The 18644-nt window shown below is 44.3% G+C and overlaps 1 protein-coding gene across 4 annotated transcripts in view; it reads left to right on the top strand.

Moving 5' to 3' along the window:
• Positions 1-18644, top strand: part of LOC135507579 (lipopolysaccharide-responsive and beige-like anchor protein) — a 334560-nt gene that overhangs the window by 45512 nt on the left and 270404 nt on the right. For all 4 annotated transcript variants that reach the window (XM_064927105.1, XM_064927106.1, XM_064927107.1 and 1 more), the window contains exons 4-12: positions 1475-1575; positions 5129-5224; positions 7292-7413; positions 8722-8848; positions 10190-10309; positions 12230-12376; positions 12674-12871; positions 17882-18015; positions 18502-18610. In XM_064927105.1, coding sequence (XP_064783177.1) covers positions 1475-1575; positions 5129-5224; positions 7292-7413; positions 8722-8848; positions 10190-10309; positions 12230-12376; positions 12674-12871; positions 17882-18015; positions 18502-18610 — 1154 coding nt within the window. The remainder of the gene's footprint in view (positions 1-1474; positions 1576-5128; positions 5225-7291; positions 7414-8721; positions 8849-10189; positions 10310-12229; positions 12377-12673; positions 12872-17881; positions 18016-18501; positions 18611-18644) is intronic.

Below are 18644 nucleotides of genomic sequence, written 5' to 3'. Positions count from 1 at the left end.
ACACTAGTAAAACTAAATGCATGCTTTTCAACCGTTCACTGCCCGCACCCGCCCGCCCGATTAGCTTCACCACTCTGGACGGTTCTGACCGAGAATATGTGGACAATTACAAATACCTAGGTGTCTGGCTAGACTGTAAACTCTCCTTCCAGACTCATCTTAAACACCTCCAATCCAAAATTAAATCTAGAATCGGCTTTCTATTTCGCTACAAAGCCTCCTTCACTCACGTCGCCAAACATACCCTAGTAAAACTGACTATCCTACCAATCCTCGACTTCAGCGATGTCATTTATAAAATAGCCTCCAACACTCTACTCGGCAATCTGGATCCAGTCTTTCACAGTGGCATCCGTTTTGTCACCAAAGCCCCATATACCACCCACCACTGCGACCTGTATGCTCTCATCGGCTGGCCCTCGCTACATATTCGTCACCAGACCCACTGTCTCCAAGTCATCTATAAGTCTTTGCTAGGTAAAGCTCCGCCTTATCTCAGCTCACTGGTCTCGATAACAACACCCACCTGTAGCACTCGCTCGAGCAGGTATATCTCACTGGTCATCCCCAAAGCCAACACCTCTTTTGGCCACCTTTCCTTCCAGTTCTCTGCTGGCAATGACTGGAACGAATTGCAAAATTTGCTGTAGCTGGAAACTTATATTTCCCTCACTAACTTTAAACATCAACTATCTGAGCAGCTTACCGATCTCTGCTGCTGTACACAGCCCATCTGTAAATAGCCCATCCAATATACCTACCTCATCCCCATATTGTTTTTATTTACTTTTCTGCTCTTTTGCATACCAGTATTTCTACTTGCACATCTATCACTCCAGTGTTAATTTGCTAAATTGTAATTACTTCACTACTATGGCCTATTTATTGCCTTACCTCCTTATGCCATTTGCACACAGTATGTAGACTTTATTTTTTATTTCTATTTTGTTATTGACTGTACGCTTGTTTATTCCATGTGTAACTCTGTGTTGTTTGTGTCGCACTGCTTTGCTTTATCTTGGCCAGGTCACAGTTGTAAATAAGAACTTGTTCTCAACTGGCCTACCTGGTTAAATAAAGGTGAAATAAAAAAAACACATTGATGGGGAATGGCATAGCATTTCTCCACATTTGCGATAACATGAAAAAATGTGTACTCAACAAATAAAAGGTGATTTGGTTAGCATTGCATTTTAAGTGCTGAATATCTGATTTAAGTCTTTTTTGATGTCCTCTTTAGTGTGAAGTGTTTTTGGTCTATTTGTAATCAACCATAAAATGTTTTATGAGCCAAGTAACAAGAGGTCACACAACGATGGTACTTTGGTTATAGAGGTTCTGGAACATCACTCTGTATGTGTTTTGCTTTTCACTTGGACTCTGTTCAAGTCCATTGTTAGGGTGTGATAACTTGTCAGTTTCCCCTCTTCACATATGTCATGTTTAACCTGTGTGTGTCCCTTCCCTCTTCCAGACCTGATGGTTGACATGCTAGGAGTGCTGGCCAGCTACAGCATCACAGTCAAGGAGCTGAAGTTGTTCTTCAGCAAACTGCAAGGAGAGAAAGGCCAATGGGTAACACAACTAGTCTAACCTTCATACCGTATCGCCCTGTCATATTTGTCTTGTAGAGAGCATGGGGAATGTGCTAGCAACACTTCAACTGGTGGCCTGTACACGTCCTTTTAGCCTCTCTGTGCTCTGGTACCATACATCACACTGTGTAGTGCAGACACACCATCGCTGTCTATTGGGATAATCCAAAAAACATTACTGCATTGTTCATGTGAGGAGGAAGTTGCCTCTTAGCTCTGATTTATGAAGGCAGTTTTATCATTCTACCTTCTACTGGGTAATGTTACGATTTAAGGAGAGGGGAAACTGATCTTAGATCAGTGTTTGGAATTAAAACACACACATTTAACAGTTGAACATAAATAGGATAGTACTATCATTAGTTAAAAATAGTATCTATACTTAAGATACATTAGTGATTATAAAGTTGAAGAAGAATTTGTTTTCCAACCTGGGTTTTGTAGTTTTCCACCGAGACAGCCTGGACAGTCTTGCCTAGCAGGGTGGAGTCAGTACAGTACAGTGGGAAGACAGCCTGGACAGTCTTGCCTGGCAGGGTGGAGTCAGCCTGGACAGTCTTGCTTGGCAGGGTGGAGTCAGCCTGGACAGTCTTGCCTGGCAGGGTGGAGTCAGTACAGTAACAGTGGAAGACAGCCTGGACAGTCTTGCCTAGCAGGGTGGAATCAGTACAGTGTGAAGGCAGCCTGGACAGTCTTGCCTAGCAGGGTGGAGTCAGTACAGTGTGAAGGCAGCCTGGACAGTCTTGCCTAGCTGGGTGGAGTCAGTACAGTACAGTGGAAGACAGCCTGGACAGTCATGCCTAGCAGGGGGGAGTCAGTAATGTAACAGTGGAAGACAGCCTGGACAGTCTTGCCTAGCAGGGTGGAGTCAGTAAAGTAACAGTGGAAGACAGCCTGGACAGTCTTGCCTAGCAGGGTGGAGTCATTACAGTACAGTGGGAAGACAGCCTGGACAGTCTTGCCTAGCAGGGTGGAGTCATAACAGTACAGTGGAAGACAGCCTGGACAGTCTTGCCTAGCAGGGTGGAGTCAGTACAGTGGGAAGACAGCCTGGACAGTCTTGCCTGGCAGGGTGGAGTCAGCCTGGACAGTCTTGCCTGGCAGGGTGGAGTCATAACAGTACAGTGGGAAGACAGCCTGGACAGTCTTGCCTAGCAGGGTGGAGTCATTACAGTACAGTGGAAGACAGCCTGGACAGTCTTGCCTAGCAGGGTGGAGTCAGTACAGTACAGTGGGAAGACAGCCTGGACAGTCTTGCCTAGCAGGGTGGAGTCAGTACAGTACAGTGGGAAGACAGCCTGGACAGTCTTGCCTAAAAACAGCAGATCTAGTAGGTTGTACCATGAATTATCCACTGAGTCCCTGCACCATTGAGAGAGGTGAGGCCCATTGATCAGTGTGAAATCAGATTGCCCTCATTTCGTTGACAATCTGCTTTTGTGCTTCTCCATTTCAGTCCACACACACACACACACACACACACACACACACACACACACACACACACACACACACACACACAGACACTCTGCTAGCTCTGTGAAATATTATGTGAGGGGGTTGGCAAGAGATGATGCGTCTATCAGGAGTCTCTACCTCACAGGATTTGAACAGAGTGACACACAGTGTGATATGCTGACTGCCGCCTCCACAGAATTTAAACTGACAGAGGCCTTGTCGGAAGAAAAGCTCATCAATATATTATGGAAGTTTATCAACGTTGATCACAGTTCCGTGGGCTCTGATCTGAAGCGGGTGACCTTGCAGCATCAACGGGAATGTAAAGTAGATCAACAGAACTACTGCATTCTCAGTATAATGTCTCTAGCGATGTTTCAACAAGATGTTGACTTGGTTAGTAGAGGTCAATATAGAGAAGCAGAAAATAGACCTGGTCTCTGTAGTTGTGGAGATGTTGGTGTGTTTGTTTTGCTTGCTTACCTGCCTGTGAACCTGAACATGTACGGTGCGTTCAGGAAGTGTTCAGGCCCCCTTGCCTTTTTCCACATTTTGTTACGTTGCCGCCTTATTTTAAAATTGATTCAATTGTTTTTTTCCCTCCTCAATCTACACACAATATCCCTTAATGGCAAAGCAAAAATAGGTTTTTAGACATTTTTTAGAAAATGTATGAAAAAGAATCACATATGCAATAAGTATTCAGATCCTTCACTCAGTACTTTGTTGAATCGCCTATGGCAGCGATTACAGCCTCGAGTCTTCTTGGGTTTGACGCTACAAGCTTGGCACACCTGGATTTGGGGAGGTTCTCCCATTCTTCTCTGTAGACCCTCTCAAGCTCTGTCAGGTTGACGTCCGGACTCTGGCTGGGCCACTCAAGGATGTTCAGACTTGTCCCGAAGCCATTCCTGCGTTGTCTTGGCTGTGTGTCTGAGGTCCTGAGCCGTCTGTAGCAGGTTTTCATCAAGGATCTCTCTGCTCCATTCATCTATCCCTCGATCCTGACTAGTCTCCCAGTCCCTGCCACTGAAAAACGTCCCCACAGCATGATGCTGCCACCACCATGCTTCAACTTAGGGATGGTGCCAGGTTTCCTCAAGACTTGGCGCTTGGCATTCTGGCCAAAGAGTTCAATTTCATCAGACCAAAGAATCTTGTTTCTCATGGTCAGAGTCATTTAGGTGCCTTTTTCCAAACTCAAAGCGGGCTGTCATGTGCCTTTTTTACTGAGGAGTGGCTTCTGTCTGGCCACTGTACCATAAAGGGCTGATTGGTGGAGTGCGGAAGAGATGGTTGTCCTTCTGGAAGGTTCTCTCATCTCCACAGGGGAACTCTAGAGCTCTGTCAGTGACCATCGGGGTTCTTGTTCACCTCCCTAACCAAGGCCCTTCTCCCCCGATTTCTCAGTTTGGCCAGGTGGCCAGCTCTAGGAAGAGTCTTAGTGGTTCAAAACTTCTTCCATTTAAGAATTATGGAGGCTACTGTGTTCTTGGGGACCTTCAATGCTGCAGACATTTTTTTTGGTACCCTTCCCCAGATCTATGCCTCGACACAATCCTGTCTCGGAGCTCTACAGACAATTCCATCCACTTCATGGCTTGGTTTTTGCTCTGACATGTACTGTCAGCTGTGAGACCTTATATAGACAGGTGTGTGCCTTTCCAAATCAGGTCCAATCAATTGATTTTTACAACCGGTGGAATCCAATCAAGTTGTAGAAACATCTCAAAGATGATCAACGGAAACCAGATGCACCGGAGCCCAAATTAGTCTCATAGTGAAGGGTCTGAATACTTATGTAAATAAGATTTGTATTTGTAATACATTTGCAAAAATGTATAAAAACCTGTTTTTGCTCTGCCATCATGGGGTACTGTGTGTAGAGGTGATGAGGATTTTTTTGTATTTCATCAATTTTAGAATAAAGCCGTAACGTAACAAAATGTGTGAAGAGGGAAGGTGTCTGAATACTCTCCTGACTGCACTGTGGCTTTACATGAAAGTACTTGTGTATGCGGTGTACCCTCATCAAAGTCTGTGGCCTCTCATCTTGTGCGTGTTCTTCCCTCCAGCCTCCCCATGCGGTGAAGCTGCTGTCTGTCCTGAGGAGCATGGCCCACCGGAACGGACCTGACTCCTTCTTCAGCTTCCCAGGGAAGAGTGCTGCTGTGAGTACAGTGACAACGCAATACGCCTCCACATGTATACCGGAGTCTCAGACTGATCGTTAGAAGACAGTGTAGTACTCACCACCCAACTAGACTACAGTCTGACGCTACAGTCTGACACTACACCTGGCACGACACTATTCCCCTAAGCACTGTTCAAGTAGTGCACTATATCTAAGGTAAAAGTTGTCAGACTTGTAGTGACTGGTATGAGTCTCGGTGAACGAGGTGTCTACGGTAAGGTAGTGTTTTTTACAGCACCTCTGGATAGCTTCTAAATGGGCTACATCCTCTTGTGCTCGACTTCCCACATGATCCAAGGCCGGACACATTTGCAATACATAAGATAATGCATCCTGAATTGCCTATAACCTCTGACCCACACATCTTGGCTTCTGTATTCTATACTGCCTAGGTTTACCAACCATATGTAGCTTGGGTCATACTGTGTTTCTGTGTGTGTTGAATAAGCAGCATGGGAAGAGAGGAGGCGCACAGATGCTAGCTAATCTTCCTCTGTTCTCCTTCTCCTCCCTTCATTCTAATGCTCTGAGCCGTCTTCCCTCTGTTCTTCTCCTCCCTTCATTCTAATGCTCCTAGCAGTCTTCCCTCTGTTCTTCTCCTCCCTTCATTCTAATGCTCCTAGCAGTCTTCCCTCTGTTCTCCTTCTGCTCCCTTCATTCTAATGCTCCTAGCAGTCTTCCCTCTGTTCTTCTCCTCCCTTCATTCTAATGCTCCTAGCAGTCTTCCCTCTGTTCTTCTCCTCCCTTCATTCTAATGCTCCTAGCAGTCTTCCCTCTGTTCTACTCCTCCCTTCATTCTAATGCTCCTAGCAGTCTTCCCTCGGTTCTTCTCCTCCCTTCATTCTAATGCTCCTAGCAGTCTTCCCTCTGTTCTTCTCCTCCCTTCATTCTAATGCTCCTAGCAGTCTTCCCTCTGTTCTTCTCCTCCCTTCATTCTAATGCTCCTAGCAGTCTTCCCTCTGTTCTTCTCCTCCCTTCATTCTAATGCTCCTAGCAGTCTTCCCTCTGTACTTCTCCTCCCTTCATTCTAATGCTCCTAGCAGTCTTCCCTCTGTACTTCTCCTCCCTTCATTCTAATGCTCCTAGCAGTCTTCCCTCTGTACTTCTCCTCCCTTCATTCTAATGCTCCTAGCAGTCTTCGAACTCATTCTCACCCCTTCCTTCTCATAGCAGCAATCCCTAAGCTGCTTTTTCCAATACCTTTTTTTAATCTATCTAGCCATTCAGCCAGCCAGCCATGTGATTTAGTGAGTGAAAGAATAACATATAAGTCCCCTGGGAATGGTCTGTTATACCCCTCTCTTAAAAGAGAGCAGTTTTCTAATACACTTCCTGGTATCAATGGGTTTAAAAGTGTGGACTTAGCTTCACTAACTCAGTTAAGATGCTCTTGCTGACGTCTTCAAAGTAATGAAGGATGACAACTTATCAGACGAAGTCTCAGCTATGATCTCATATCTTAGGTGATGTCTACTAAGTTTTCATGAAGGACGACGTCATAGCCTTGTGTATGCTACGTTTTAACTGTGTATCTCCTTCTAGGACCTTTACCCTTCACTATTTTCTCATTGAGTCTCACCTGAATGCTGTCTACACCTGTATGTGGTCATGGTACATTTGACTGTACATTACCTGGGCTAGATAGCTAACTATAGAGAGAATCATGTCTGCTCACATTTTGTCTTACAATTGCTGTCTGGAACACTCACATTGTATGTAGAGAGAGTGTGTGTGTGTGCACTGTATATCTCTGTGTACCCTTCCATTGCCATGGTGACGGTGCCCTTTGGTGAGGGTGAGCTCTGGGCCGCCATAAGAGGGTCTGTGATTGGTGTGTGTGCAGCGGAGACTGAGCACGAAGCACACATCTTCCCCTTGCTGTGAATCTGGCTAATGAGGCAGGAAGCCCTCAGCATAGACACACACATGAACAACTCCATCCCATCCTTCTTGGACCCACTGTAGTCTAGGTCACACTACTCACTATCCTATTTCTAAAACATTCTTTCTCAACTCATTGAGCTCACCGTTTGTCTCCTCACAGGCTATAGCTCTGCCCCCTATAGCCAAATGGCCGTACCAGAGTGGATTCACCTTCCACACGTGGCTCCGCATGGATCCAATCAACAACATCAATGTTGACAAGGACAAGCCTTACCTGTACTGGTGAGTTACATACACCAGGCGTCCATGCTGGAGATCAACTCCACTGCACTCGGCGACTGCAGACGGACTAGGAATCACCTTGCATCCTAAATGGCGAATCATTGGGGTTTGTTGACCAGTCTGTAGCCACCGACTAATGTCACCAGTCTCGTACACCCACGCTAACACTGACACAACTTACTGCTGCTTGATTTGTTCTCCTTCTCTATGCAAATGACGTCTCTACTCATATCCTGACTTGAGATACCCATGCATAAATTTTGTATGGATAATCTGATATTATTCAGGTGTATTCAAATAGAATTTGGCTCATCCCATAGTTCCCTTTGTGTGTGTGTGTACTGTATTTGCACGCCAAGGAAAGCTATTTGATATTTTCCCCTTGTTCATCAAAATTGTAGGATGAAGTCATCCCCAAATTGTAAAAAAACTGACATCAAATAGAGGCTTAACACACACACACACACACACACACACACACACACACACACACACACACACACACACACTACCAGATGAAGTAGGCATATTGATGCAATGCCTCTCCGTTTCCATTTACCACTCTGTCTTCCTTCTCTCTCTCTCATCCTTCTCGCTCTTTCTCTCTCCTCTCTCTCTCCCCTTCCTCTTTCCTCTCTCCATTCTTCCCTCCCTCTCTCAGGGACAGTAAATCAGTGCCTCACTTGTTCCTATTTTCAGCCGATAATTAATTCCTGTCAAAAAATCTAATTGATGTGCCGGGATTTGGTGGGCCTTCTGTTTGGTGGGCCTTCTGTTTGGTGGGCCTTCTGTTTGGTGGGCCTTCTGTTTGGTGGGCCTTCTGTTTGGTGGGCCTTCTGTTTGGTGGGCCTTCTGTTTGGTGGGCCTTCTGTTTGGTGGGCCTTCTGTTTGGTGGGCCTTCTGTTTGGTGGGCCTTCTGAAAGTGATAACCAACCACACACAGCCAGCCAGCTGGAGGCAGAAGAGTCTGTAGTAAAACTCCTTCAGACTCTGCCCTTTTAAAAAGAGATTAGTTCACTAAATCACACACAGCGACCGCCGGGGCCCTTGATCGCTCAGAACACAGACACCCACAAATGGGAATTTGTTGTGAAGTTGACAAATGATTGAGGCTTTCGCCATCTCTGTCTCTCCTCCGCTTTCAAAGTGTTTTTTAAATTTGTATGTTTGAATGATTTATTGGCAGATTGACTTGTCTCAACCCCCGTCTGCCCTTGAGTGTTAGGCTGTGTTAAAGTGAGCCGTCACGCTCACTAACTGAAATGTGTTTTTTTTTCTGTCTCTTTTCTCTTCCCTCTCTTCCTGTAGTTTTCGCACCAACAAAGGTCTGGGATACTCTGCACACTTTGTGGGGGGCTGTTTGATTGTGACCTCGTTAAAGTCCAAGGGGAAGGGATTCCAGCACTGTGTGAAATATGACTTCAAACCACAGAAGGTAGGCAGACGGCGAGGCCGGCCGACAGACAGACACGGTCCTGTGGGAGACACACACACACCCAATCCTCGCACATAGAAACACATGCTAAGTAGGACACACAAACATGTTCTCTTTCGCATAGGACACACAGAGAAGAAATTGTACGCAGGCATAGTACACACACTGCCCTCTCGTCTAGGCCCTTTGGGTTGAAGCATAGTCATTTGGTCCTTCCTCTGGGGGCCAGTATTGTCAGAGCAGAACAGTGAAAAAAGGATAGCAGGAACGAGAGAGAGGGATGATGTAAAGGGGCGCGACACACAGCCAGACCATAGCACCCAGACCCAGTCAAGTCCAACAGCATTGGTGAGATCCATGGTGCCCCTGGCCAATTAAAACTCCCCTTGTTATCCCCCGGAGTGGAACAACGGAACTCTACTTCCTCCTCAGAACCTCATTCTATCTTTAGGCCTCTGTATTCCACGGTCGGTCTTATCTCCCAAGCTGTCTGCCGGGTAACTCTAATAACCTATTTCACTGGATTCTTCCAATGTCTGACAGAAATCTGAGCAGCCGATGTAGGTGGGATTGTAGCCCAAGGGGTTTAGGAGCTGATCGGGCGATGTCTCATAAGGGTAACTCTGTGAAGGCAGCCAGGAAGGAGGCTAAATTAAGGCTGGCCAATGCTTGTTTTGGTGGTTTGCAGTCTGCTGCTGCCAATGTGAAACTCATGATAATGATAACCTATTATTCATTGTATCTTGTTAGTAACTTCATTACCATTGTTGTAAGTTAAATTGTAATTTAAAACATTATAACAACAACAACAATGTGTGAAACTGGTGAGGTGTTTAGGGTGTCATAGAAATATAATCTCATTCTAGTGCTGTGGTTAGTTAAGTTGTTGTTTCAGCGGTACATGGTGACCATGGTTAAGTTGTTGTTTCAGTGGTACATGGTGACCATGGTGGTTAAGTTGTTGTTTCAGTGGTACATGGTGACCATGGTGGTTAAGTTGTTGTTTCAGTGGTACATGGTGACCATGGTGGTTAAGTTGTTGTTTCAGCGGTACATGGTGACCATGGTGGTTAAGTTGTTGTTTCAGCGGTACATGGTGACCATGGTGGTTAAGTTGTTGTTGTTTCAGCGGTACATTTAGTTGTTGGTTTGTCTTTCAGTGAGTGGTACATGGTGACCACGGTGGTTTAGTTGTTGGTTTGTCTTTCAGTGAGTGGTACATGGTGACCGCGGTGGTTTAGTTATTGGTTTGTCTTTCAGTGAGTGGTACATGGTGACCACGGTGGTTTAGTTATTGTGTCTTTCTTTGTTACATGGTGACCATGGTGGTTGTTGTTTCAGTGGTACATGGTGACCATCGTTCATGTCTACAACCGCTGGAAGAACAGTGAGATCAGCTGCTACGTCAATGGAGAGCTCGCCTCCTATGGAGAAATCACCTGGTTCGTCAACACCAGCGACGTAAGTAGCAATCAATCGATCCATACTATACTGATCATCGTTGTTATCATGTTATTCCTGTAGTAACCACAAACCTCTACTCTCACACAACCATTCTTACCCATCTATGCTGTGTTATGGGATATTGCTGAACCTAGAAGTTGTGGTAGTGGTTGTTATGCATGTGTATAACCAAAAGTATATTTTGATGCCAGTTTTCAATCAAAACATTTCTCTGAAGTCATCAATCAATCAACAAGAAAGCCTTGAAGCTGTCCATCCAGAATTCTTCAATTTGAACCATTGTGCTTTGCATAAAAAAAATTCCACACAAAGACGTATGGTATATGTTGTGATTGATATACCACAGAGAACCATTGTTACTGCAGTACAGGTTGTTAGAAGAGGACAGAACCTCCCCACAGGCCCCACTCTTTCTGATTGATTGATATAATCACTGTCTCAGCTGACAGAGGGCTCAGGGTTGAAACCACTCTCTTTATCTCTCTGCCTCTCTCTCTCTCCCCCTCTCTCTCTCTCCCCTCTCTCTCTCTCTCTCTCTCTCTCTCTCTGCCTCTCTCTCTCTCTCTCTCTCTCTCTCTCTCTCTCTCTCTCTCTCTGCCTCTCTCTCTCTCTGCTCTCTCTCTCTCTCTGCCTCTCTCTCTCTCTCTGCCTCTCTCTCTCTCTCTCTGCCTCTCTCTCTCTCTCTCTGCCTCTCTCTCTCTCTGCCTCTCTCTCTGCCTCTCTCTCTCTCTCTGCCTCTCTCTGCCTCTCTCTCTCTCTCTGCCTCTCTGCCTCGCGCTCTCTCTCTCTCTCTCTCTCTCTCTCTCTCTCTCTCTGCCTCTCTCTCTCTCTCTCTGCCTCACTCTCTCTCTCTCTCTCTCTGCCTCTCGGTCTCCTCACATGGATGGAACTGGGTCTGTAACAGGGAAGAATTATTTTCTCTCTCTGCCTCTCTGCCTCGCTCTCTCTCTCTCTCTCTCTCTCTGCCTCTCTCTCTCTCTGCCTCTCTGCCTCTCTCTCTCTCTCTCTCTCTCTCTCTGCCTCTCTCTCTCTCTGCCTCTCTGCCTCGCTCTCTCTCTGCCTCTCTCTCTCTCTCTCTCTCTCTCTCTCTCTCTCTCTCTCTCTCTCTCTCTCTCTCTGTCTCTCGGTCTCCTCACATGGATGGAACTGGGTCTGTAACAGGGAAGAATTATTTTCTCTCTCTCTCTCTCTGCCTCTCTCTCTCTCTGCCTCTCTCTCTCTCTCTCTCTCTCTGCCTCTCTCTCTCTCTCTCTCTCTCTGCCTCTCTCTCTCTCTGCCTCTCTCTCTCTCTCTCTCTCTCTCTCTGTCTCTCGGTCTCCTCACATGGATGGAACTGGGTCTGTAACAGGGAAGAATTATTTTCTCTCTCTCTCTCTCTCTCTCTGCCTCTCTCTCTCTCTCTCTCTCTGCTCTCTCTCTCTCTCTCTCTCTCTCTCTCTCTCTCTCTCTCTCTCTCTCTCTCTCTCTCTCTGCCTCTCTCTCTCTCTCTCTCTGCCTCTCTCTCTCTCTCTCTCTCTCTGTCTCTCGGTCTCCTCACATGGATGGAACTGGGTCTGTAACAGGGAAGAATTATTTTCTCTCACTCTCTCGTGTGGAAGACAAGATTCTCATGTCAGTTTTAGCCAAATGAAGATGCTTTTCTAATGCAATCCTCTTGGCGTGACAGTGTCACAGAGGGCCTCGATACCCTACAGTAGATATGGCTGATTGAGATACCTCTCCCTCCTTGATAACAATGCTTAGCTCCTCCCCTGTCTATTTACACATGCTCTAGGAAACATACAGGAGGGAACAGATGAATAGAAATGTATGTGATCTGTACGCCGATGGTGTGTGGATTCACACTCATTCATGCTGTTTGAGTTGTCATAGTTCTCTTTATTAACGCTTGTTCATTTCCTTCCTTCCTCCCGTCAGACTTTCGACAAGTGTTTCCTGGGTTCGTCAGAGACGGCGGACGCCGACCGTGTGTTCTGTGGTCAGATGGGGGCGGTGTATCTGTTTGGCGAGGCCCTCAGTGCAGCCCAGATCCTGGCCATCTACCAGCTGGGGCCTGGTTACAAGGTAGGTAGAGGCAAAGCCCAGTCATCATGCAGTATTCAGTAGTCCCACCATTCCAAAACGCCCTGACATTTGGATACCCAATAGATCAAACAAGGAAGGTCTGCACTCATCAATTTGATGTGAAACATTAATGATTGAGGATCTTCCTCCTTTCTCCTATCATTAATTATTTCAAGATAGTCTGTAGTGTATCACTAGTAGTGTGCAAGGTTTAAACCGAACCGAAAAATATAAATGAAAGTCACACTCATGTCTCCTTCCTGTTAATTGATTTGACCTCTCTGCCGTCTCTCTCAGGGGACGTTCAAGTACAAGGCTGAGAGTGACCTCCTGTTTGCAGAGCACCACAAGACCCTACTGTACGACGGCAAGCTGTCCTCCTGCATTTCCTTCTCCTACAACCCCCGCGCCACCGACGCTCAGCTGTGCCTGGAGTCCTCCCCCAAGGACAACGCCTCCATCTTCGTCCACTCGCCACACGCACTCATGCTGCAGGTACGGACGCACGCACAGAAATGTGTTTTTGGCAGTGCTACTGCACCATAATGTAAACCATCTAAGCTAGACATCGAGTCAATGTTGCAAGAAGTTATCAATCCACCCTGACTACTGGCACTTCTGCAGGTTATTCTTATACCCTACTCAGGTGCCTCTTTCCGCTTGTTACACACACACACACGCACACACACACACACACACACACACACCTTCAGACAGATAATGAAGCACCGCCATCCGGCTCTATCTACCTCTAATTAAAGGAAAAGTTCACCCATTTTGAATGTTATATTGTTTTCGTGCATCTCTGAGTGATGTTCTATCGATTCCCTGTGTCATTTCATGATTTCATTGCCATTATTGCCATTCAAGCAGGCAGAAATCCGTCTCGTATGAAGTAGCACCGTGTTAAGGTCACTCTCACTACACTGGAGGTTAATAGGAATACGACTTTTAGATCGCCAAAATGTCTATCTTACATGTCAGATTTCAATACTGGCCGAAGTCATAATTCGTGAGGATACCGTTTCTCCAATGTGAATGTTGATCATATTTCTGTGATATTCCTACCTCTAGAAAAATGTGTAATTTAATGGAGGGCCTAGTACATTTTCCCCATTTGCCTGCCTCTTTAGTCCAGAGTGCATTGCATGGTGCCGTTGTCATAGAGATTAGAGAAAGATGATAGGAATCCAACGAGTCTGCTGGTTGGGAACGTATCCAACGAATTTGTCCCAGAATCTCCCAGAATGCAGCGCAGTCCATTGATGTTGCATGGGCAACTTTTCCCATCTCCTCAAAAGTATATCTGCTGGTGCGAATTTCAGACTCCACTCGGTGAGGCACATATACATAGACTTTAAATCACTGGCCACTTTAATAATGGAACACTAGTCACTTTAATCATGTTCACATATTTTGCATTCCCCATCTGTTATGTATGTACTGTATTCTATCCTATTCTACTGTATCTTAGTCTATGCATTCCCCATCTGTTATGTATGTACTGTATTCTATCCTTCTCTACTGTATCTTAGTCTATGCATTCCCCATCTTATGTATGTACTGTATTCTATCCTATTCTACTGTATCTTAGTCTATGCATTCCCCATCTGTTATGTATGTACTGTATTGTATCCTATTCTACTGTATCTTAGTCTATGCATTCCCCATCTGTTATGTATGTACTGTATTGTATCCTATTCTACTGTATCTTAGTCTATGCATTCCCCATCTGTTATGTATGTACTGTATTCTATCCTATTCTACTGTATCTTAGTCTATGCATTCCCCATCTGTTATGTATGTACTGTATTCTATCCTATTCTACTGTATCTTAGTCTATGCATTCCCCATCTGTTATGTATGTACTGTATTGTATCCTATTCTACTGTATCTTAGTCTATGCATTCCCCATCTGTTATGTATGTACTGTATTCTATCCTATTCTACTGTATCTTAGTCTATGCATTCCCCATCTGTTATGTATGTACTGTATTGTGTCCTATTCTACTGTATCTTAGTCTATGCATTCCTCATCTGTTATGTATGTACTGTATCCTATTCTACTGTATCTTAGTCTATGCATTCCTCATCTGTTATGAATGTACTGTATTCTATCCTATTCTACTGTATCTTAGTCTATGCATTCCTCATCTGTTATGTATGTACTGTATTCTATTCTACTGTATCTTAGTCTATGCATTCCCCATCTGTTATGTATGTACTGTATTCTATCCTATTCTACTGTATCTTAGTCTATGCATTCCCCATCTGTTATGTATGTACTGTATTGTATCCTATTCTACTGTATCTTAGTCTATGCATTCCCCATCTGTTATGTATGTACTGTATTCTATCCTATTCTACTGTATCTTAGTCTATGCATTCCTCATCTGTTATGTATGTACTGTATTCTATCCTATTCTACTGTATCTTAGTCTATGCATTCCTCATCTGTTATGTATGTACTGTATTCTATCCTATTCTACTGTATCTTAGTCTATGCATTCCTCATCTGTTATGCATGTACTGTATTCTATCCTATTCTACTGTATCTTAGTCTATGCATTCCTCATCTGTTATGAATGTACTGTATTCTATCCTATTCTACTGTATCTTAGTCTATGCATTCCTCATCTGTTATGTATGTACTGTATTCTATTCTACTGTATCTTAGTCTATGCATTCCCCATCTGTTATGTATGTACTGTATTCTATCCTATTCTACTGTATCTTAGTCTATGCATTCCTCATCTGTTATGTATGTACTGTATTCTATCCTATTCTACTGTATCTTAGTCTATGCATTCCTCATCTGTTATGTATGTACTGTATTCTATCCTATTCTACTGTATCTTAGTCTATGCATTCCTCATCTGTTATGTATGTACTGTATTCTATCCTATTCTACTGTATCTTAGTCTATGCATTCCTCATCTGTTATGTATGTACTGTATTCTATCCTATTCTACTGTATCTTAGTCTATGCATTCCTCATCTGTTATGTATGTACTGTATTCTATCCTATTCTACTGTATCTTAGTCTATGCATTCCCCATCTGTTATGTATGTACTGTATTCTATCCTATTCTACTGTATCTTAGTCTATGCATTCCTCATCTGTTATGTATGTACTGTATTCTATCCTATTCTACTGTATCTTAGTCTATGCATTCCTCATCTGTTATGTATGTACTGTATTCTATCCTATTCTACTGTATCTTAGTCTATGCATTCCCCATCTGTTATGTATGTACTGTATTCTATCCTATTCTACTGTATCTTAGTCTATGCATTCCTCATCTGTTATGTATGTACTGTATTCTATCCTATTCTACTGTATCTTAGTCTATGCATTCCTCATCTGTTATGTATGTACTGTATTCTATCCTATTCTACTGTATCTTAGTCTATGCATTCCTCATCTGTTATGTATGTACTGTATTCTATCCTATTCTACTGTATCTTAGTCTATGCATTCCTCATCTGTTATGTATGTACTGTATTGTATCCTATTCTACTGTATCTTAGTCTATGCATTCCCCATCTGTTATGTATGTACTGTATTCTATCCTATTCTACTGTATCTTAGTCTATGCATTCCTCATCTGTTATGTATGTACTGTATTGTATCCTATTATACTGTATCTTAGTCTATGCCGCTCTGACATTGCTCATCCAAATAGTTATATATTCTTAATTCCATTCCTTTACTGTAGATTTGTGTGTATTGTTTTTGAAATGGTTAGATATTACTTGTTAGATATTACTGCGCTGTTGGAGCTTCAAACACAAGCATTTTGCTACACCCGAAATAACATCTGCTAAACATGTGTATGTGACAAATAGAATTTGATTTGACATCAATCTGCAGGTTGAACATAGTGAGGTTGTAGTCTCCTACATTGATAGTGCAGTTTGTTTAGGGGATTTTACAGCAAACTAGCTACTTCACATGCTGATTTTGTGTTTGGTATTATTGTATGCAGCTACGTTTGCTAGCAAGCTATCCAGCCAGCCCATAGAGAGCATTGCATTGTGGATTTTGTCATTAACTTGAGCGACAACAGACTTCCACAACGATTTTCCATGTTGCTACCAACCTTATTATGACGCTAAAATGAAACATTTGTTCACAAAAAACATTGTTCTCACATAGTCGTGTTATTTAACACTGTAAATGAAAGGGTGGATTGTTCCTTTAAGATAGAGGTGAGAATGAACCACTCTGCACCTGGCTGGCTAGCAGGCTGGGAACAGAACACTACCCTGTTCTATTACAGAATTAGATCTGCCAACCAGTCATTTCTATATTGAACCAAGGTGGTGTTTCCTGAGTTTTCTTTAAGCACTTTATTATATTATACAATACTTTATTTGACCTTGTAGTTACTGAGGATGATGAGGTCAAGTAAATTGGCACGTTCTGGTGGCTACTTGTTACCATGTAAGTTCTAGGTAGCAGCAACTAGATGACAAGTACTGTAATGAAAGTGCTTCACAAATGTATTTCTCTCCAACTCATTAAAATCCATATTTTTGACTTTCTTTATCACAGAAGGTCGTCTGCAGGCCTGATTAAATGCACATTAGGAAGCGCGCACACACACACACACACACACACACACACACACACACACACACACACACACACACACACACACACACACACACACACACACACACACACACACACACACACACAGCTGTCCTTTTTATTTAATTACTTTGAATTCTCCTATTGTCTCTCTCACTGAAGTTGAGTTTAGTCTCTGAGCCTCTCAGCGCGTTTAGTCAACGCATGAACTCCTTTGTCTTTCTGAGGCAGCTCGGCCTGTATGTTTGTGCACACAAACACACGCACGCACACACACACACACACACACACACACACACACACACACACACACACACACACACAAACCCCATCGTCTATTGTTAGCACATTGTCAGTATTCCATTCATGGACGTGTGTCTGTAGCTTAGTGTCCTCTACGTATGTGTTCACAATGACTAATGGCTTGTTTAGTTGGTAGATGGAACCGTAAACGCACGAGGAAAAGGGCCTTGCTCATAAGAGCACATTTAGCTGCTGTGGGATCTGACCGTAAGAAACCACAAAAATATTCTATCCACAGAACTCATTTAGCAAAACCCTCATCAGGGTAATCAGACTAGACACCTGAGCCATGTTGCCTCAGAGACTAACTCAACGTCGCGGTAACGCGCCCGCCACTCAGCCCGTCACCGTTAGCGACAGGTGTAATAGTGCTGTAAAGGAGACAGATGTTCAGAGGCGTTGTACTGTGTTTTCAACACCACACCAGGTGTACAAGGGAGAAATGGGACACCGCCTCCAATCCGCGTTGTTTTCCACCTGAGACGAAAGCAGAAGCAGACCGACAAGACCCAGCTTTTGTCTCCAGTCCATAGGGTTCTGATAGGGTTGTGATTCTACCGTATTTCTACCCCTGATCCTTGTGTATGTATTCCTCCCTTCTTCAGGATGTGAAGGCTGTGGTGACCCACTCGGTCCAGAGTGCCATCCACTCCATCGGGGGAGTGCAGGTCCTCTTCCCCCTGTTTGCACAGCTGGATCACCTCCAGCACACCAGCGATGAACTGGACACCTCTGTCTGGTAGTGGACTACTGTCTTATTCTATTCGTCGATTGATTGACTTTATTAATTTATTTTTAAAATACTGTACACATCTGTGCGTAGCCATGTGGGAGAAAGTGCATTGTGTTGGTGGGGGGTGGTGTTTGAACTCGCCCTGCAGTCTGGAGTATTTTGCTTTTCACTAAGTAGAAGTTGTTTTGTTCATTCAATGGATTCAACCATGCATGATGGCAGCGCAAATGGCAATCACAAGGTTGTCTTGTCCTACTCACTAAACCTGGATACCAGCGGTGAATATTAGTGCCCTCGTCCTTCAGTGATGTTCAAAATCATGGCTTTGTGGCTTTTGTCTGCCCTCAAGGGGAAGGTGTTGCATAGATTGTGTTCAAACAGCAGAATGGTAGAATGGCGACACCCTCATTATCTTAGACAATAGCTATAGTATATATCCTGTAAGGGGCAAGTCTTACTCAGCAACTAACCACTCTCGCTCGCTCCCCCCAGTTGCACTTTGCTGTCCTTTGTGATGGAGCTGCTGAAGAACTCTGTGGCTATGCAAGAGCAGGTCCTGGCCTGCAAGGGCTTCCTGGTCATCGGTTACACCCTGGAGAAGGTGAGAGACGTGATACACCCACCCACCCCCCTCG

Source organism: Oncorhynchus masou, chromosome 21 (assembly GCF_036934945.1).
Source record: "Oncorhynchus masou masou isolate Uvic2021 chromosome 21, UVic_Omas_1.1, whole genome shotgun sequence".
Taxonomy (NCBI): domain Eukaryota; kingdom Metazoa; phylum Chordata; class Actinopteri; order Salmoniformes; family Salmonidae; genus Oncorhynchus; species Oncorhynchus masou.
The sequence above is the reverse complement of the archived record's forward strand: the minus strand, read 5'-3'. Positions and strand labels throughout refer to the sequence as shown.